The following is a 21,357-nucleotide window of genomic DNA, read 5'->3' as shown; positions in this document are numbered from 1 at the left end:
CTAGACTGGGTGGACTTATATTCTTAAACCCCGCCCTTTTCACGACTTTGCCCCGCCTCTTTCTCCCAGCATGCTCTGTGTTATCCATGTCGCTTCCGACTCTCTGTTTGTGCATCAATACGATAGAAGTAACATGCTAGCTAGCGTCACCTAACTGATAGGAGGCATGACCAATCAGAAGACGACGTTGTGACCGATGTGGCCACTCCGTGCCTGGTGTCTGTCTGAGGGGCGGACGCTTAGTGGCGGCGCCAGGTTGGGTTGCAGTGTAGTGAGGGAGAGGAGGAGGGATGTGTGTGAGGCACAACATGGAAGTTGTGCGGAGTTAGTGGCGGTTCCGGAACCATTCGCTTTACCGTAGAGTTTGGAGTGGACGGTGTCAGCGGCTAGATACAACATGGAGCATCCTGCGCCCAAGAGGTGAGCCCGGCGGGGATGTGTCCTCATGTGAGGGGTGGACACTGGCCTGGGGGACATAGAGTGGTCCAGGCCTGTATCCTTCAGGTGTCACATCACAGACTGTCAGCTGCCCCTACACATAGGGCCATCACGTGATCACCAGATTAACCCTTTCCTGGATGGTGCAGTTTGTATCGTTCCCCCCGCTCCCCCGACCGACAGGCGTTCCCCACCGTCCCCCGACAGGCGTTTCTCCCCCCGCGCCCCCGACAGGCGTTCCCTTCCCGCGCCCCCGACAGGCGTTCCCCCCCCCCCCGCGCCCCCGACAGGCGTTCCACCCCCCCCGCGCCCCCGACAGGCGTTCCTCCCCCCCCCCCCCGCGCCCCCGACAGGCGTTCCCCCCCCGCCCCCGACAGGCGTTCCCCCCCCCCCGCCCCCGACAGGCGTTCCCCCCCCCCCCCCGCGCCCCCGACAGGCGTTCCCCCCCCCCCCCGCGCCCCCGACAGGCGTTCCCCCCCCCCCCCGCGCCCCCACAGGCGTTCCCCCCCGCGCCCCCGACAGGCGTTCCCCCCCGACAGGCGTTCCCCCCCCGCACCCCCGACAGGCGTTCCCCCCCCCCCCCGCGCCCCCGACAGGCGTTCCCCCCCCCCCCTCCGCCCCCCCCGACAGGCGTTCCCCCCCCCTCCGCCCCCCCGACAGGCGTTCCCCCCCCCTCCGCCCCCCCGACAGGCGTTCCCCCCCGCCCCCCGACAGGCGTTCCCCCCCCGCCCTCCGACAGGCGTTCCCCCCCGCCCCCCCGACAGGCGTTCCCCCCCGCCCCCCCGACAGGCGTTCCCCCCCGCCCCCCCCGACAGGCGTTCCCCCCCGCCCCCCCGACAGGCGTTGCCCCCCCGCCCCCCCGACAGGCGTTCCCCCCCCCCCCCGACAGGCGTTCCCCCCCCCCCCCCCGACAGGCGTTCACCCCCCCGCCCCCCCGACAGGCGTTCCCCCCCCGCCCCCCCCGACAGGCGTTCCCCCCCCCCCGCCCCCCTCGACAGGCGTTCCCCCCCCCCCGCGCCCCCGACAGGCGTTCCCCCCCCGCGCCCCCGACAGGCGTTCCCCCCCCCCGGCGCCCCCGGCAGGCGTTCCCCCCCCCCCCCCCGCGCCCCCGACAGGCGTTCCCCCCCCCCGCGCCCCCGACAGGCGTTCCCCCCCCCCGCGCCCCCGACAGGCGTTCCCCCCCCCCCCCCGCGCCCCCGACAGGCGTTCCCCCCCCCCCCGCGCCCCCGACAGGCGTTCCCCCCCCCCGCCCCCCTCGACAGGCGTTCCCCCCCCCCCGCGCCCCCGACAGGCGTTCCCCCCCCGCGCCCCCGACAGGCGTTCCCCCCCCCCGGCGCCCCCGGCAGGCGTTCCCCCCCCCCCCCGCGCCCCCGACAGGCGTTCCCCCCCCCCCCCGCGCCCCCGACAGGCGTTCCCCCCCCCCCCGCGCCCCCGACAGGCGTTCCCCCCCCCCCCCGCGCCCCCGACAGGCGTTCCCCCCCCCCCCGCGCCCCCGACAGGCGTTCCCCCCCCCGCGCCCCCGACAGGCGTTCCCCCCCCCCCCCCGCGCCCCCGACTGGCGTTCCCCCCCCCCCCCGCGCCCCCGACAGGCGTTCCCCCCCCCCCCGCCCCCGACAGGCGTTCCCCCCCCCCCCCGCCCCCGACAGGCGTTCCCCCCCCCCCCCCCCCGCCCCCGACAGGCGTTCCCCCCCCCCCCCCGCCCCCGACAGGCGTTCCCCCCCCCCACGCCCCCGACAGGCGTTCCCCCCCCGCGCCCCCGACAGGCGTTCCCCCCCCCCCGCGCCCCCGACAGGCGTTCCCCCCCCCGCGCCCCCACAGGTGTTCCCCCCCGCGCCCCCGACAGGCGTTCCCCCCCGACAGGCGTTCCCCCCCCCCCGCACCCCCGACAGGCGTTCCCCCCCCCCCGCGCCCCCGACAGGCGTTCCCCCCCCCCCCCGCGCCCCCGACCGACAGGCGTTCCCCACCGTCCCCCGACAGGCGTTTCCCCCCCCGCGCCCCCGACAGGCGTTCCCTTCCCGCGCCCCCGACAGGCGTTCCCCCCCCCCCCCGCGCCCCCGACAGGCGTTCCCCCCCCCCCGCGCCCCCGACAGGCGTTCCCCCCCCCCCCCCGCGCCCCCGACAGGCGTTCCCCCCCCCCCCCCCCGCGCCCCCGACAGGCGTTCCCCTCCCCCGACAGGCGTTCCCCTCCCCCGCGCCCCCGACAGGCGTTCCCCCCCGCCCCCGACAGGCGTTCCCCCCCCCCCCCGTGCCCCCGACAGGCGTTCCCCCCCCCCGCGCCCCCGACAGGCGTTCCCCCCCCCCCGCGCCCCCGACAGGCGTTTCCCCCCCCCCCCCCCCCGCGCCCCCGACAGGCGTTCCCCCCCCCCCCCCCGCGCCCCCGACAGGCGTTCCCCCCGCACCCGACTGCCTGCCACCTGTATCTAAGTGCCCATCACCTGCCTGACATTAGTCATTGCTTTCATTGCTTAACCTCCGTCCGGCTGAGTAGGTACAATTGTAACTATTCTGTTTTAAAATTGCAATAACTTTTTTTTTCGAAAGGCCGTAGAGGGCTGAAATTTCGTGACATCTCTGCAGTTTTGGTCCGGAATATATTGGCCAAATTTCAATAAAATATATATGAAGGTACAATTGTACCTCTGCAGCCTGTTAACATTGTAATATTATGTAGCCTGATGAAGGTTAAGCAGTGTAAATGCTGCTAACCCATTAGATACTTTATATTCAATGTCCCATGTTCCTGCTTGCTTTCTGGGGTTCCATGGGTGACAGCCGCAGTGGAGCCCTCTTTATTTCTGATTTCAAAGAGCTATCCATTTGGTTTTTTGATTGATAAAGTTGTTAGTCTCACTTTTTTTTTTTTTGGTGGGATGAGACGTAGTTTTTATCACGTCTATGTTGGGGTTCAAACGACTTCTTGAGGGGACTTGGGGGAGGCGAAATGAGAATAGAACAGCAGTTCTGCCATTTTTCTCCTCACCGTTTCCTGCATTCATTGATTGCGAGAAATATAATATCTTATTAGTTTTAGTTTGGACAGTTGTTCACTAGCCGAGAAAATTTACAAAAATTGGACAAAAGGGGGCAATATAACATAAATAAATATTATATATATATATTTATATGTATATGTGATCTGAACCTGCGATTGCTTGTATAATTCACTGTGCAATACCCCAGGGTGGGTTTTATAGGTATACAGTCTATCAGTAGACCCCCTGCTGCCATGACAGTGACATCAGCACCCGGCAATTTTGTTGCAGGACGTTTAATAGGAGATTACATTGCTGCAATTGGAGCGAACACCGATCACAGCAGTAAAACTGAGGCCATGTTCAGTATTTGGTCAGTATTTGATATCAGTATTTGTAAGGCTACGTTCACATTAGCGTTTCACGACGCTGTGTCGGGAAACGCAGCGGCGACGCACGCGTCATGCGCCCCTATGTTTAACATGGGGGACGCATGCGTTTTTCGCGTTGCGTTTTCCGACACGTGCGTCGTTTTTGACGCTAGCGTCGGACGCAAGAAAATGCAACAAGTTGCATTTTTCTTGCGTCCGATTTTCGTCAAAAAGCGACGCACGCGTCGCAAAACGCAGCGTTTTTGCGTGCGTTTGCACGCGTTTTTGCGTGCGTCGTGCGTTGCGTCGCCGACGCAGCGGCGCGCAACGCTAATGTGAACGTAGCCTCAGCCAAAACCAGGAGTGTAACAATCAGAGGAAAAGTATAATAGAAACATGTGCACCACTTCTGTATTTATCACCCACTCCTGGTTTTGGCTCACAAACACCGATGTAAAAAACTGAAAGTGTGAATGTGGGCTGAGGTGCCGCCATTAGCCATGTATGGAATGGGCTCGCATCCAGCACCACCTCCATACAATTTGTGTTCACATGCATTTACGGTGAATTTTGCAAATTGCAGAATACCCCCGGGCACTCGGGGTCTGAGCACTTGCACATGTTCTGTGTCTGCACTGATACGTTGTTACAAGCAAACAGGCACAGGGCTCACATGTTAGGACCATGAATCGTCTGAAACCGCACACATGGGTTTTGTTGCAGGAAATCAACGTGATTTTCATATTATCAATGGCCAAGTGGTAAAGCGCATCATATTGTCATGTCAGTCGCTCATTGGCAGTGGGTGTAATGTGTGACCCCAGCATTGTGGATATGTTTTATTTATTTATTTTTTTTGGAAACGGGCTTCTCAATCTTCTGCATAACATATTACACTGGAGCATGGACTCTCAATTCCTGTTTTTACACAGTTTTTCTGGGTGAAGGGATGACGGCAGACATGGTGTAACTGGTAATCGCAAAATGGCAGGGTTTGCCTACTTGTGTTAAGGAAATTTGTCACAAGTTTTTTTGGCACTTAACTTGCCAGCAGCATAATGTAGAGATAGAGACACTGATTACAGAGTTGTATCACTAATAGTCTGCTTCCTGTAGTTTTGATAAGATCTGTTTTCTCAGCAGGAGATTATCACTAGAGGACTTGTAATCCTACTACCATGTAGTCCTCCATAATCATGAGCTCTGTATAACCTGCCCCCACCACAGATTGGCAACTTTCTGCCTATGCACAGTGTACACAGAAATCTGCCAGTCCGTGGTGGAGACGGGGTTAAACAGGGCTCATCATTCTGCGCACTGCTAGATTTTCAGCGGAGAAATCATTGATTTTTACCAAATAACAGCAAGCACCCCAGTAAGTGACACATCCCCGGAATCAGGGTCTGTGCCCCTATATTATTCTGCTCTCAGTTGAGGCAGCAAAAACCCGGTTACAAATTCAGTTTAAAGCCTGAGAACACAGAGTTGCCTGAGATCTTTAGTAATTAAAATGGCTGAAAGTGAGTATCGAGCATATGGGACAATAGACTGTTCTGTCGGGAGATAAGTAGCCGCCCAGGAACCTCTTGTCTCTTACCGTGTTGAAATAAACAGAGGGGAGGGGGAAATACTATCTTGTGGTCCATGATGGGCCGGAGCTTCCTATCTCAGTCCCTGCTGACTGCTGAGTTCATTTTTTTTTGCAGTCCAGCAGAGTTGTGTAATTGCTGCAGTTCATTCATCAAGAAACTGTACAAGGCAGGACTCTGATGCTTTCTATTCACTTCTATGGAAGAAATCCTTTACCTGGTAATTCACATGACTGTCCCTACTAACAGATTAGCCGATCCAGAGGAAATGTGATATGAAGGCAGCACTGCGGACCCCTCACAAGATTGGCGTGGATATGCTAACGCTTTTCTATGCAAATACCTAGGGTTGTGCGCTTTTTGCACAAACTCTGTTTTAGAGTATTTTCTGCGCAATAAAGTTGATCACATGTTGTCTTTCCAAGATCATCTATGATCGTTATCGTGCCTTAGAAGCAAGTGTTCGGTTCCTCTGCAGCGCCTCCACAGGAGATATGAAGCATTACTTACTGTCCAGTTACATCAGGGCGTCTGTTTTATAATGCCAGGTCCTCCAGGGTGAGAGTTGCGTCGTTGTGGCTGATAGGGTTTGGTGATCCCTTTTAGGTCAAGATGATGGCGGCCATTCATAAATGTCTATCCATGTAAAGCATATCTACTTCTGAGCCGTTCTGACAGACCAGTTCTTCTTTCTACCTTGTAAATGTGGGGATCCCCCTTTATGCCAATTTTTACTTCTAAAGCTGATTTCCAATGACTGTGTTTTCAGTCCGTGTGTTGTCTGTGCAAAACAGTTCATGGATCAATGTATGTGAATGTGTTGGTTCAGATGAGCGCTTTCCCAGCATGGATGAAATAGTCATTATTTCTGAACTAAAAAGGGTCATTTCTCGTACAGTCGTCTGAACCCAGCCTAAATCTCCACATTGGTAGTTTGGTGGATGGCTGCCTCTTCTGATTCCCCATAAGAATAAGAATGGTCGCTGCAGCCTTATGTTCGAGTGTTCTCAACGGGAGAACCACTGCTAGGCTCCCCTGATGGTCTTCTCTTCGCTCTTCTCACTCCCAACATCACCTGTGGGGGGGGGGGGGGGGGGGGTTTGGGGGTTTAGGGGGGGGCGCCTTCCATACAAATTAGGAGATGGTCTGTCGATCCAAACTGTTGGAGGATTGTCGTTCTAGGACCATCTCCTTACCTCCAGATGCTCCATTGGTGGCTTCTGTTAACTGGCTCCTCTCAGGATAAGCTGCCAGTCAGTCCATTCCTGTTTCTGCAAGGAAAGTGATGTCTTTACATCCTTTCTTTGCTTTCGAAACAAGGGCTTTCTCTCTGTGGCGACCATAAAGAGCACATGGATGTTTCAATGATCACTTGGTGACGGGGCTGTGGAGTCAGTCATGGAGTCTGTGTCATGGAAATTGAGGAGTCAGAGGTTTGGCTTACCGACTCCACAGCCCTAATTGGTGATTTGGTACATCTAGATGTTGGGCGAACCCGAACAGAAATGTTCATAGATTGTGCCTGAATTCTGGAGCAGTCTTTTGGGTAAGGCTACTTTCACACTAGCGTTAACTGCAATCCGTCACAATGCGTCGTTTTGCAGAAAAAACGCATCCTGCAAAAGTGCTTGCAGGATGCGTTTTTTCCCCATAGACTTGTATTGGCGACGGATTGCCACACGTCGCATCCGTCGTGCGACGGATGCGTCCTGCTTTGGCGGACCGTCGGGAGCAAAAAACACTACATGTAACGTTTTTTGCTCCGCCCCCACCTCCCCGCACCTCACAATGGGGCAGCGGATGCGCCGGAGAAATGCATCCGCTGCCTCCGTTGTGCAGTGCGTTAAACGCTAGCGTCGGAATCTCTGCCCGACGCATTGCGACGGGGAGATTCCGACGCTAGTGTGAAAGTAGCCTTAGTCTGTGGCAGAGGAGAGCGCAAGAGATTTTTTTTCTTTTCTTAGCATTCTGGGTATCCATTATTTTCTATGTGGTCCTGGTGGAAGTTTTGGTAGCTGAACCGAACTTAAACAGTTTGGGTCAGGTGCCAGAACCGGAACTTCCATGGGTCCGCCCATCTCTAGTTAAAGCCAATTACATGGGCCGGTAATGTTCCCATAATGAGTGTATCGATGACACAGCAAGTCAAGCATCTATCGTTTGATTCCATTTACATGGTGCTGTCACTGTCTACGTGATCTCAAAGCGGTTCATTGTTGTCGGCAGCGTGTCCTCTGTTGGTAAAAAACGAGCTGCCGACAAGAAGGATTTTCTTCTCCTAAAGATGCAATGAGGTGACAAGTCTTTGTGTTGGATGGCGTGTTCACATGGAGCAATTATCCGAAATAAACTTTTCTGATAACACTTGTTTGGCCAGTTAGCACACATTGGTCCATCAAGGAAAAAATTAAAAGTTACATGTTGACACAAGCCGTGTATTTTTTTTTCTTTTTCTACAGTTCGGATTTTTTTTGTTGTTGTTGTAACTACTAAAATACGGTATATATAAAGAAAAGCCATATGTTTGTCTCCATAATCGTACTGACCTGAAGAATCATATTACCAGGTAATTTTTAGTGGCCCACGAATGTCATAAAAACAAATCCTTTGTGAATTTTTTTTTTTTGTTCACCATGTCACAGCACTTGGAAAGATATTTTTTTTTCCTGTTGATTGAATGGTAAGAAGAAAGTCATTAAAAATTAGAGCTCCCCCCAAAACTTATGGCTCTTGGAAGAAGGGTAGGAAACAACGAAACCCACAAAAAAGGGTTATATTAGGTGATTTTTTCACTAGACGTTGAGGACGGCTGAAGGACCGCCGCTGCTGAGGATTTATTGCAATCTGTCAGTATTGACTCCAGACACTGTGCATTCGTTCAGTGACATGGCCGCCATGCCGTCATTGTTACAATGGAGACGCGAGTACGACCTCCACTACAACCGCACACGCCATCACTATTTGTCATGCGTTCCCTTATCTCCCTGTAGTATATTGCAGAAGGGAAAATAATCTAGCAGCAAATGTGAAGGTGCAGACACATAGATGCCTACTACTTCAATGACATTTCTCAGACCCCCACTAATCACTGACATGTCAGGGGGTGCACTACAGCAAGGCTGGACAAAAACTTGCCAAATTGCACACCAATGTAGCGGGTGGTTTTGCCTTCAGCCCACCATACATTGTGTAGTCGTGGGCTCCATCCATCTCTGTCAGTGGCATACGGCATCTTTGTTTGCATCGTCTGCTGTGAGAATGTCAGAAATGTTCTGCAAGGAGCACGGAAAGCCAAAATCCAATACAGCAATGGAGAATGATTATAAAATACAAGTAACCACTGGAAAAGACGGCTTCCTCTGGTTACAACCAATTGATCCTACACTTCATACCTAATGTGCATGGAGACCCCTCCCGACTCTATCCACAACAGATGATTTCAAACTACTACCGTAATTGTTTCTTCCATTAAATCGGGAGCTGTCACTCCTGTGGTTTGCTTCACAGCTATCTAGGGTGTACGGCCACCTTAAGGCCTAATTCACATGTCAGGTTTTTATTTTTTCTTTGCAAAAAAAAAGATATACTTTTATCAGTTTGCTGGATCCAATTGTCATCCGTTTTGGTCCTTGTATCCATTTTTACTATCAGTTTCACATATACAAAAAACAAACAAATATAAAACAAGGCGTACACTAAACAGTAGAAACCATACAATGCTCATGTGATGGACCCATTCATTTGAAATTGTGTCAAACTGTCTGTCCTTGAAATGCAATCGGTCCACAAAAAAGACGGACATGTGAACATTCCCATACACCAGGGGTGTCAAACTGCATTCCTCGAGGGCTGCAAACAGGTCATGTTTTCAGGATTTCCTTGTACTGCTCAGGTGATAATTTAATCACCAACTCATTATTTGTCTAGGAGATTAAATTATCACCTGTGCAGTACAAGGAAATCCTGAAAACATGACCTGTTTGCAGCCCTCGAGGAATGCAGTTTGACACCCCTGCCATACACTATAATGGGAAAACAGACATCTGATTATCTTAAGGCCCCTTCACATTTAGCGACGCTGCAGCGATACCGACAACGATCCGGATCGCTGCAGCGTCGCTGTTTGGTCGCTGGAGAGCTGTCACACAGACCGCTCTCCAGCGACCAACGATGCCGGTAACCAGGGTAAACATCGGGTAACTAAGCGCAGGGCCGCGCTTAGTAACCCGATGTTTACCCTGGTTACCATCCTAAAAGTAAAAAAAAACAAACACTACATACTTACCTACAGCCGTCTGTCCTCCAGCGCTGCGCTCTGCTTCTCTGCTCTCCTCCTGTACTGTCTGTGAGCCGGAAAGCAGAGCAGACTGTCACCGCAACAGGGTAAGTGCGCGCCTACTTTTTCTTTTTTGCCATTTGGATTCTGCACACATTTTTCCTGGCAGCAGCACCCCGTTGATTCAGGTGTAAAGGATTCATACAGCCAGTATCACTTTCTGTGGTGCTAGACCGATATTATAATACGGTCACTGAGTTGGACCTTTGAGCAGTGCGGATGTGTGTTTTCTCTACTATTGGACTCAGTATAAATAAGCTCACTGACTATTTTTTAGTTATGGTAACTCATTTTACAGACCGCAATAGTGTAACCCAAAAACTATGTCAAATGGGGCAAAATGTTTGAAAGAAAAACGGTTGTAAAAATTGAATTTTAGCTTTAAAGTAAAAAAAAAATTGCCCCCAAAAGGTTCACAACCCCTAAGTATGAACCATAAGATTTAGATGAAGTCCTGAGGTTTGACTCCTTCCACATTACAAGCTGCGTTTCTCTTGTAGTACTGCACTATAGTGTTGTTACCTAACCACGCAATGCTGTGTCAGGCGTCTCAGGTTCTTCCCGCTGCTATCTTGCATATTAGACATGCTTGAAGTCATTCCCTTTTTGTTCGCTTTTGAAAATAAAACAATCCAGTTTTGTACAGGTCACGTTAATAATGGATAGGGTTCTGCTGTATTTTAGAAATATGGCAGCACTATTAAATGAGGTGTAAAATATTCAGCCATCAGCTGTAACATACTACCTGCCTAACTTTGCCTATGTTTGCCATGTACCGCTAAATCAGCTGACCCTTTCAATAGGTTTTCCAAGCTTGGGGTACATTCTGTGACAGCAGACTTATGAAGCCTTGCAGCACGCGCATTGCACTTTGAAGATTTTCTGGTGCCGGCCACATTTCGACTAGACTTATTCGACCTTGTTCAATTCACTTGTATTGAATGAGGCTGCCCACGTCTAGTTGGTACGTGACCACATGTATGATAATCACATACTTGTGGTCATGTGTCTGATCATTCCTGGTACTGGTACCGTAGAATCCTGACAGCGAGCACTTTGTTCTCTGAGAGGGTTCACAAGTCTGCAGTCACATAGTGACTGCAGACTTATACCCCAAAGCTGTACAAACCCTTAAAGGCCTGGACTTTAGAAGACATCTGAAGGTGTCCTGTCGTATCTGCGCCAAGTCTTTAGCAGCAGATCGTGTAAATCAGGTGCCCAACCTTTTTTTGGTTCTTGGGCAACATTTTTAGATTGTACTACGCCGAAGGACCATATTAAAAAGCATAAAGGGGAATTTTATCTGAAAGTATATGCCATAAATATCTTATAAGGAGGAGGTTCCATTTCTGGGATTTTCATACATTCGCAGAATGGGAATCCCCTGCTCATTTGACATTGGGAAGGAAAAGGAGAGGTGTCAAGGTGGCCACGAGTGATCTCCATTGTCTTTCCTGAGAGTTACACACAACAGCTGAGCACTTCGTAAACTAGTATGGAAAGAGCCACATTTATGCACAGACGTGTATGCACATGACTGCTGCAGTGGCCACTATATGTCTCCCACTGGAAGTGGGGAAGACAGACAGAAGTACTAAAAGTGAATCTGTCAACAGATTTTTGCCACCTAATCTGAGAATAAGGCTGGGGTCACACTTGCGAGTGTGATGCGAGAAACTCGCGCATCAATACCCTGCGCTGCCTCCGGCACTTGGGAACGGAGCGTGCGTCTGCATGTATTTCTATGCAGCTGAATCCTCCGGTCCTGAGTGCCGGTGGCAGTGCCGGGTATTGATGTGCGGGTTTCTCGCATCACACTCGCAAGTGTTACCCCGGCCTAAGACACCTATACTGAGATCTTATATGAAGCATAAAATTGTAAGAAACACCTAGAAAAAGACTTTATGAAAAGGCAAAATCAAGTTTATTGATGTAAACACTAATAAAATCAGGCCATAAGGGCAATAGGGGAATAAAAAACACAGATTAGGTAGATAGGTGGCACAGCCTGGACACGTACAACAATATAATAAATGTACGAAAGGGTAATGGCATATAACAAAAGCACGTATATAACGCATTAGTAATTGGGTAGCATCCCATGTAAGGCTACATGAGTAATACCATAATTATTAATTTTTAAGGTATAATTACCAGGGCAAGGCATGCAATGGACTGGTAAATGGCGAACTGCCTAGTTACTGGGACATTGCGGTCCTTCTTTTTTCACATCACTATGTATTACAAACCTCACTTACATCAGGGTAATTTATTTCACTCCTCCTGGCACTTCACTATTCCTCAGAACTCCTGATCCTCCGAATGTCTCATTACCTTGTTTTGTGGACTCCGCAAAATCACATGATTATACCCCACCATGTGGATTCCTTTACCCCGTGACCGGGTGTCCCTTTGATCACATGACCGGAGGTGCCGCCCAGTCATCACATGAAGAGCTCCTTCTGCTGTGAGGATCCCTGCTCAGGCGGGCCGGCTTTCTCCGATCATGTGACCGCTTGGATAGGATCACACACCCCATCCCCCTCTATTGGCCTATGGCACTATAAAAAGTTCCCTTACCAGCGACTAACCACCCGTGGACGAAGCGTTTCATTGCGAAATGCGCGTTGGGTGTGGTGGACGCCTGGACCCCATCTACTCTGTTGGTAATGGATATGTTATTACATTTTCATTATGCAGGCATGTTTTGATATATTGGTTTTGAGTATATTTATTCTATATTGCACAGCTACTAAACTCTAATGGGTTAGATCACTGTTGACTTTACTGATTATATACCCCCATTCAGCATAAAATGTGTGTGTGTGTGTATATGTGTAGGATAGAAGAACTGGATTACAGATACAGTAAATACAAATAGAATAGGTAGATATACAGATGTCTGTGACATACAATACAGACCAAAAATTTGGACACACCTTCTCGTTTAAAGATTTTTCTGTATTTTCATGACTCTGAAAATTGTAAATTCACACTGAAGGTATCAGAACTATGATTTAACACATGTGGAATTATATACTTAACAAAAAAGTGTGAAACAACTGAAATTATGTCTTATATTCTAGGTTCTTCAAAGTAGCCACCTTTTGCTTTGATGACTGCTTTGCACACTCTTGACATTCTCTTGATGAGCTTCAAGAGGTAGTCACCGGAAATGGTTTTCACTTCACAGGTGTGCCCTGTCAGGTTTAATAAGTGGGATTTCTTGCCTTATAAATGGGGTTGGGACCATCAGTTGTGTTGAGCACAAGTCTGGTGGATACACAGCTGATAGTCCTACTGAATGGACTGTTAGGCCATGTTCACACTATGCGGTTTTTACTGCGGAACCGTGACGTCACCGAAGGTCCTGGTCGCACAGCATCTTTGGAACCGGACCGCTGCCTGCAGCGCCCAGGAGATCGGGACGTCAGAGGGTGAGTATATCATCATGATTTTACTATTTTTAACACTACTATTGATGCTGCATATTGCTGCATATGCAGCATCAATAGTAGGGGTAAATCCCGCAGCGGAACCCACAGGACAAACCGCGATAAATCTGCAGGGATAACCGCAGCGGGTTTGCCCTGCAGATTTATCAAATCCGCTGCGGGAGAACCCGCAGGATAAAAAGGAACGTGTGAATGTGGCCTTAGAATTTGTATTATGGCAAGAAAAAAACAGCTAAGTAAAGAAAAACGAGTGGCCATCATTACTTTAAGAAAGTAAGGTCAGTCAGTCCGATAAATTGGGAAAACTTTGAAAGTGTCCCCAAGTGCAGTGTCAAAAACCATCAAACGCTACAAAGAAACTGGCTCACATGAGGACCGCCCCAGGAAAAGAAGACCAAGAGTCACCTCTGCTTCTGAGGATAAGTTTATCCGAGTCAACAGCCTCAGAAATTGCAGGTTAACAGCAGCTCAGATTAGAGACCAGGTCAATGCTACACAGAGTTCTAGCAGCAGACACATCTCTACAACAACTAATAAGAGGAGACTTTGTGCAGCAGGCCTTCATGGTAAAATAGCTGCTAGGAAACCACTGCTAAGGACAGGCAACAAGCAGAAGAGACTTGTTTGGGCTAAAGAACACAAGGAATGGACATTAGACCAGTGGAAATCTGTGCTTTGGTCTGATGAGTCCAAATTTGAGATCTTTGGTTCCAAGCACAGTGTCTTTGTGCGACGCAGAAAAGGTGAACGGTTGGACTCTACATGCCTGGTTCCCACCGTGAAGCATGGTGGTGTGATGGTGTGGGGGTGCTTTGCTGGTGACACTGTTGGGGATTTATTCACAATTGAAGGCATACTGAACAAGCATGGCTACCACAGCATCTTACAGCGGCATGCTATTCCATCCGCTTTGCGTTTAGTTGGACCATCATTTATTTTTCGACAGGACATTGACCCCAAACACACCTCCAGGCTGTGTAAGGGCTAAGAAGGAGAGTGATGGGGTGCTACGCCAGATGGCCTGGCCTCCACAGTCACCAGACCTGAACCCAATCGAGATGGTTTGGGGTGAACTGGACCGCAGAGTGAAGGCAAAAGGGCCAACAAGTGCTAAGCATCTCTGGGAACTCCTTCAAGATTGTTGGAAAACCATTTCCGGTGACTACCTCTTGAAGCTCATGAAGAGAATGCCAAGAGTGTGCAAAGCAGTCATCAAAGCAAAAGGTGGCTACTTTGAAGAACTAGAATGAGACATAATTTCAGTTGTTTCACACTTTTTAAGTATATAATTCCACATGTGTTAATTCATAGTTTTGATGCCTTCAGTGTGAATGTACAATTTATAATCATGAAAATACAGAAAAATCTTTAAATGAGAAGGTGTGTCCAAACGTTTGATCTGTACTGTATACAGTTAGTACAGTGTTTGTGCAGATTACTGTACATGTATTTAATTAATAAAAGATTATTTTTAGTGAAAAAAAAGGCGTAGGCTCCAGCACAATTTTTGTAACCAGCAGAGGAAAAACCGACGGCTGGAGGCCGATGTTGATAGCCTGGGAAGGGGCTAATACCCATGGAGCTTCCTAGGCTGTTAATAGCAGCTCGCCGAGCTGTATATTTAGCCTTTACTGGCTATTAAAATAGGGGACCCCAAAAATAAAATGACATGGGGTCCCCCTATAATTAATAACCAGCAAAGGCTATGCAAACAGCTGCGGACTGATATTAATAGCCAAGGAAGGCACCATGGATACTGGCGCCTCAGGCTAAAAACATCAGCTCTCAGCCGCCCCAGAAAAGGCGCATCTCTAAGATGCGCCAATTCTGCCACTTAGCCTTGCTCTTCCCAGTTGCCCTGTAGCGGTGACAAGTGGGGTGATATTTTGGGGGGTTGATGTTACCTTTGTATTGTCAGGTGACATCAAGCCCCGATGTTAGTACTAGAAAGGCGTCAATAAGACACCACCATTACAAACCCCATATTCACCTTAGAATAAAACAGACAAAAAGTCCTTTAATTGAAAGAAAGACACTGATTCCTTTAATAAGCTTAATTAAACCACACTTACAACCTCGCCCATTCCCCCGATGCCCTCGTCATCTGCAAAAGATGTAAAAAAGCAAACAACAATATTCCTCACTTTTCCGCAAAGATGCTTTTAATCCATTTGTTCCACGATGGGTCCAGCTCCTGCAAGTTCACGGCCAATGAACTCGCTTCACCTTTCTGACGTCCGTGCAAGTGCCATGAGAAAGTTTCATTGTGATAGTAGACAAGGATTAGAAGACAGCAATGATAATAAATGTGGCAGTGCCAAGTGACACCAACACCAGAAAGAAGTATGAGAAGCTGGAGAAATACCAGGGCCTGAAAGGAGAACTGGAGAAGGTGTGGAAGGTGATGGCAACAGTGATTCCGGTGGTGATAGGAGCACTTGGAGCAGTGACCCCTAAGTTGGGAAAATGGCTACCACGGATCCCAGGAGCAACATCTGAGCTCTCACTAAGATCCTGCGCGGAACCCTCAAACTCAAAAAGCCCAGTAAGGGACACATTGTTGGAATCGGTGTTCCTGCCCCTACATCATGCTACTCTCAGATGAGGTAGCAATAACCCGTTGATAGATTCCCTTGCAGAACAACGGTGATCTAGTCGGTACATTTTTATTCATTTATTTTTGTAATTTTAGGACTATCCTGGGCTTATTTTCAAAATAAATAGAAATGGAAAACCCATATATAAAACTGTGAGAATAAACCGCATGTGTGAAGGCAGCCTGACTTTTATGGTGGATTATTATATTCCCTTCTCTTTACATTTAGGTGATGCATCAAAGACAGTTCACTCGGCTCGTGTGGGTTTGGGGGGAGGGGGGGGGGGGGGGGGGGGATAGGGGATGGCTAGATATGTCCAGAAACTGTAATATCATGCTTGATTCAGACATATGATCTTCTGGTGATTTCTGATATCAAATGAACAGTTAGAGGTTTGTTTGCTGCAGATGGTACAGACCTTAGATGTACATACGCTTCCTTAATTAACCCTTTAGTGCTAGGGCCTAGATTGACACTCAGTGTTGCAGCATTATTTATTGTAGTTATCTTTGCACTTTTAAAACCCTAAAGTTTGTCTTTGTTCAGAAGTTAGATTTCTAAAAGGCATCAATTTGGTTTGCAAGTAATGTATTCAAATTTCATTATTTTTTTTATTTTTTTTCCTTTTATCTTGCTTTAAAAAAACAAAAACAAAAAAACAAACAAACCCCAAACCTTTGTTACATTCTTATTTTGTTTTATCCCAGTAATCGACTTCAAGCAAACCTGTCAGCAGGATTGTGCCCAGTAACCTACAGACAGTGTCAGGTCGGTGCCGTTTTACTGACTACAATGATACCTGGTGATGAAATCCGTCTTGTGGTTGATGTTTAATCTTTATTTTCAGTTTTGAGTTAATGATATGCCCGTGCTCTGGGGCAGAGCTGTGGGGGTCTTCATGTGGTGCTCTGCTTAGGTATTCATCTGAATGTGCTTATGTCAGTTCACTGATACCACACCCCCATTTCACATAACGCATGTACTATTGTGGGGTTAGAAAAAAAAATTACATTCAGAAAAATGTTGGCGGCCCCTGCACGGTATCATGTATTGCATAATGTATTTAATATTGTTCGGTAAAATAATTAACTTAATCAAAATGGCAGTGGTGCATGCGCAGTATCATCTACCATGTTCATATAGTTGCTACTGCTGAAGTGCTGCCAGCACCATTTTGCTGCAGCCAATTATTTTTTCTCCCATCAAAATGGCGGCGCATGCGCAGTAGCGTTTATCACGTTTTAATAGGTGCTACAGCTCAAGTGCCGTCTGTGTCCTTTTGCTGCAGGCAATTTTTTTTAATCTCCAGCAAAATGGCAGTGGCACATGCGCGGTAACATCTATCGCTTGCCCAGTATCATTTATCGGAAGGTGGTAGATGCTACTGCGCATGCGCCGATGCCATTTTAATAAAGTTACATTTATATATATTTTTACCCGATAATATTATATTCATTTTGCGATACATGATACTGCGCAGGAGCCGCCATTTTGCTGAATGTAAATATTTTTTTTTCTAACCCCACAATATGATATGCATTATGTAAAATAGGGGGCAGGTGACTGCAGGCCCATAAAGATGCATATGTAAGCAGAGCACCAAATAAAGCCCCCACACAGGCCCTCCCAAGAGCACGAGCATTTCATTAACTAAAAACTGCAAATAAAGATTAAACAACCACCACAAGAAGGATTTCATCACCAAGGTATCATGTTAATCAGTATAACGGCGCCGACCTGACTCTGTCTGTAAGTAACTGAGCACAATTCTGCTGATAGGTTCCCTTTAAGCATGCGTTCTTCTTGGTTTTTTTCTTTCCTCTTTTTCTTGCCAATATCATTCACTGCTCTAACTTTGAATTGCGTATTTTATGCCTCTCATCGTGACACAAGAGCAGGGGTCTTCGTTATGCCATATATACCAAGGAAAACCATCTGTGCCCCACAGTCATGTTGGCTGCAGTCTTTCTCCAACTAACTGTTTAGATGCTTTGGTCATTGACCATGGCCACTAAGGGGTTAAACACCCAAGTCTAGCGTTATCGCTGATCCCAGCCCCTTCAGCATTGTCACATACAGGTGCTTCTCACAAAATTAGAATATCATCAAAAAGTTAATTTATTTCAGTATTTCAATACAAAAAGTGAAGCTCATACAGTTAGGTCCATATATATTTGGACAGGGACAACATTTTTCTAATTTTGGTTATAGACATTACCACAATGAATTTTAAACAAAACAATTCAGATGCATTTGAAGTTCAGACTTTCAGCTTTCATTTGAGGGTATCCACAATTGAATGAAGGGTTTAGGAGTTTCAGCTCCTTAACATGTGCCACCCTGTTTTTAAAGGGACCAAAAGTAATTGGACAATTGACTCCAAGGCTGTTTCATGGACAGGTGTGGGCAATCCCTTCGTTATGTCATTCTCAATTAAGCAGATAAAAGGCCTGGAGTTAATTTGAGGTGTGGTTCTTGCATCTGGAAGGTTTTGCTGTGAAGTAAACATGCGGTCAAAGGAGCTCTCCATGCAGGGGAAACAAGCCATCCTTACGCTGCGAAAACAGAAAAAAACCATCCGAAAAATTGCTACAATATTAGGAGTGGCAAAATCTACAGTTTGGTACATCCTGAGAAAGAAAGAAAGCACTGGTGAACTCATCAATGCAAAAAGACCTGGGCGCCCACGGAAGAGAACAGTGGTGGATGATCGCAGAATAATCTCCATGGTGAAGAGAAACCACTTCACAACAGCCAACCAAGTGAACAACACTCTCCAGGAGGTCGGCGTATCAATATCCAAATCTACCATAAAGAGAAGACTGCATGAAAGTAAATACAGAGGGTTCACTGCACGGTGCAGCCACTCATAGGCATCAAGACAAATGAAACCAAGATCAACCTCCACCAGAATGATGGAAAGAAAAGAATGGCGAAGGCATGGTACAGCTCATGATCCAAAGCATACCACATCATCTGTAAAACACGGCGGAGGCAGTGTGATGGCGCGGGCATGAATGGCTGCCAGTGGCACTGGGTCACTAGTGTTTATTGAGGATGTGACACAGGTCAGAAGCAGCCGAATGAATTCTGAGGTATTCAGAGCCGCCATACTGTGTGCTCAGATCCGGCCAAATGCAGCCAAACTGATTGGTCGTCGTTTCATACTACAGATGGACAATGACCCAAAACATAAAGCCAAAACAACCCAGGAGTTTATTAAAGCAAAGAAGTGGAATATTCTTGAATGGCCAAGTCAGTCACCTGATCTAAACCCGACTGAGCAGCATTTCACTTGTTAAAGACTAAACTTCAGACAGAAAGGCCCACAAACAAACAGCCACTGAAAACCACCGCAGTGTAGGCCTGGCAGAGCGTCAAAAAGGAGGAAACACAGCGTCTGATGATGTCCATGAGTTCAAGACTTCAGGCAGTCATTGCCAACAAAAGGTTTTCAACCAAGTACTAGAAATGAAGATTTTATTTAAAATTATTTAATCTGTCCAATTACTTTAGGTCCCTTTAAAAACAGGGTGGCACATGTTAAGGAGCTGAAACTCCTAAACCCGTCATCCAATTTTAATGTGGATACCCTCAAATGAAAGCTGAAAGTCTGAACTTCAACTGCATCTGAATTGTTTTGTTTAAAATTCATTGTGGTAATGTCTATAACCAAAATTAGAAAAATGTTGTCTCTGTCCAAATATATATGGACTTAACTGTATATTATATAGTCATTATAAACAGAGTGATCTATTTCCAGTGTTTAGTTCTGTTAATGTTGATGATTATGGCTTACAGCTAATGAAAACCCAAAAGTCATTATCTCAGTAAATTAGAATACTTTATAACACCAGCTTGAAAAATGATTTTAACATCCGAAATGTTGTCCTACTGAAATATATGTTCAGTAAATGCACTCAATACTTGGTCGGGGCTCCTTTTGCATCAATTACTGCATCAATGCAGAATGGCATGGAGGCGATCAGCCTGTGGCACTGCTGAGGGGTTATGGAAGCCCAGGTTGCTTTGATCGCAGCCTTCAGCTCGTCTGCATTGTTGGGTCTGGTGTCTCTCATCTTCCTCTTGACGATACCCCATAGATTCTCTATGGGGTTAGGATCATGCGAGTTTGCTGCCAATCAAGCAGCTTGATAGTGTTGTTTTACACCAGGTGTTGGTACCAAAAGGGCAGTGTGGACAGGTACCAAGTCCTGCTGGAGAATGAAATTTCCACCTCCAAAAAGCTTGTCGGCAGAGGGAAGCATGAAGTGCTCTATAATTTCCTGGTAGACGGCTGCACTGACTTTGGTCTTGATAAAACACAGTGGACCTACACCAGCCAGCAGATGACATGACTCCCCAAACCATCACTGATTGTGGAGACTTCACACTAGACCTCAAGCAGCTTGGATTGTGGCCTTTCCACTCTTCCTCCAGATTCTGGGACCTTTATTTCCAAGGTCTAGTGTTTTTATAAGAAGACCTCTATACTGGATTTTTCTCTTTTTTTTTTTTTTTTTTTACAAACTGCACCAGATGTTTTGCTCGTGAACCTCGTCTGTTAATAAAGTGTTCTATGTGGAATGTTAAAATGTTCTTTGTCTACAGTGCACTAATTTTTTTAACCTTTGCTAACCTGATCCTTGCAATTAATAATTAAGGGTGTCCGCAGCATTTTTGTAGATGTGAGTCCTCTATCGCACACACGCCAGCTTGCAGGATTGCATTCTACCTCATCGCTTGCTCACGGTCATGTTTTGCAAGCTTTCTTCATTTTCAGTGACCTACAAAATAGGAAGTTACAGTGACCGGCCTCGTACATTATTTCAGGTCACACATCGTTTCTGTGGTTGGAAACAATGCTAACAATGTAGCAATGAAATAACCGTATGACCCATGTGCCGGCCTGCAGATGCTCATTCCTGTTGGTAATTCCCACTTGTAACCTTATCTCTGGTAACAATACTACGGATGGAGGCTGCAGTTCCTGTCGGTAGCGGGTCGACAGGTGCAGTGTGCGAATTTTATTATTGTGGTCTATTTAGAGCTTTGTTAAACTACCGCATAATACAGCAGCTGCGTGCAACTGGTCACCCCCGACATAAAGCAGACCACCAAAATGTGGCTTCACATTTTTCTGTAAAAATGCGCTGAAGTATGGAGGTAAAATGGAATAAGTGTTTATGGGTATGCCACAAATGTTATTTGTAGGAGTTGAGTAGCGGTGCCCGGACCTCCATGCAGGGTGAAGGGTGGCTGCTCATGTGAGGTGACTTTACATTGTAGTGGATGGAAGAAAGGAAAACAGTTGTGTATTACCAGCTTAAGCTACTTTCACACTGGCGTTTATTTTAATACGTCGCAATGCGTCGTTTAGGGGAAAAAAGGCATCCTGCAAAGTTGTTTGCAGGATGCGTTTTTGCCCCATAGAGTTACATTACCGACGCATTGCGACGTATTGACACACGTCGCGAGACGGTTGTGCCGTGTTGTGGCGGACCACCGGGAGCAAAAAACGTTAAATGTAACGTTTTTTTGCAGCCGACGGACCGCTTTTTCCGACCACGCATGCGCGGCCAGGACTCCGCCCCCACAT

At 48.0% G+C, this 21,357-nt stretch overlaps 1 protein-coding gene across 3 annotated transcripts in view; it reads left to right on the top strand.

Moving 5' to 3' along the window:
• Positions 1 to 242: 242 nt before the first annotated feature.
• Positions 243 to 21,357, top strand: part of STK3 (serine/threonine kinase 3) — a 339,998-nt gene continuing 318,883 nt past the window's right edge. For 2 of the 3 annotated variants that reach the window (XR_011314121.1, XM_069731642.1), the window contains exon 1: positions 259 to 420. Coding sequence is in view for 2 of the 3 variants with exons in the window: in XM_069731642.1 (XP_069587743.1) it covers positions 398 to 420 (23 nt within the window). In the remaining variant the exon portion in view is untranslated. Of the gene's footprint in view, positions 421 to 21,357 lie in introns of all 3 variants that reach the window. The other variant, XM_069731641.1, reaches the window with a different exon arrangement.

Source organism: Ranitomeya imitator, chromosome 6 (assembly GCF_032444005.1).
Source record: "Ranitomeya imitator isolate aRanImi1 chromosome 6, aRanImi1.pri, whole genome shotgun sequence".
Lineage (NCBI taxonomy): Eukaryota > Metazoa > Chordata > Amphibia > Anura > Dendrobatidae > Ranitomeya > Ranitomeya imitator.
Note: the sequence above shows the minus strand (reverse complement) of the source record. Positions and strands in the feature narration are given on the sequence as shown.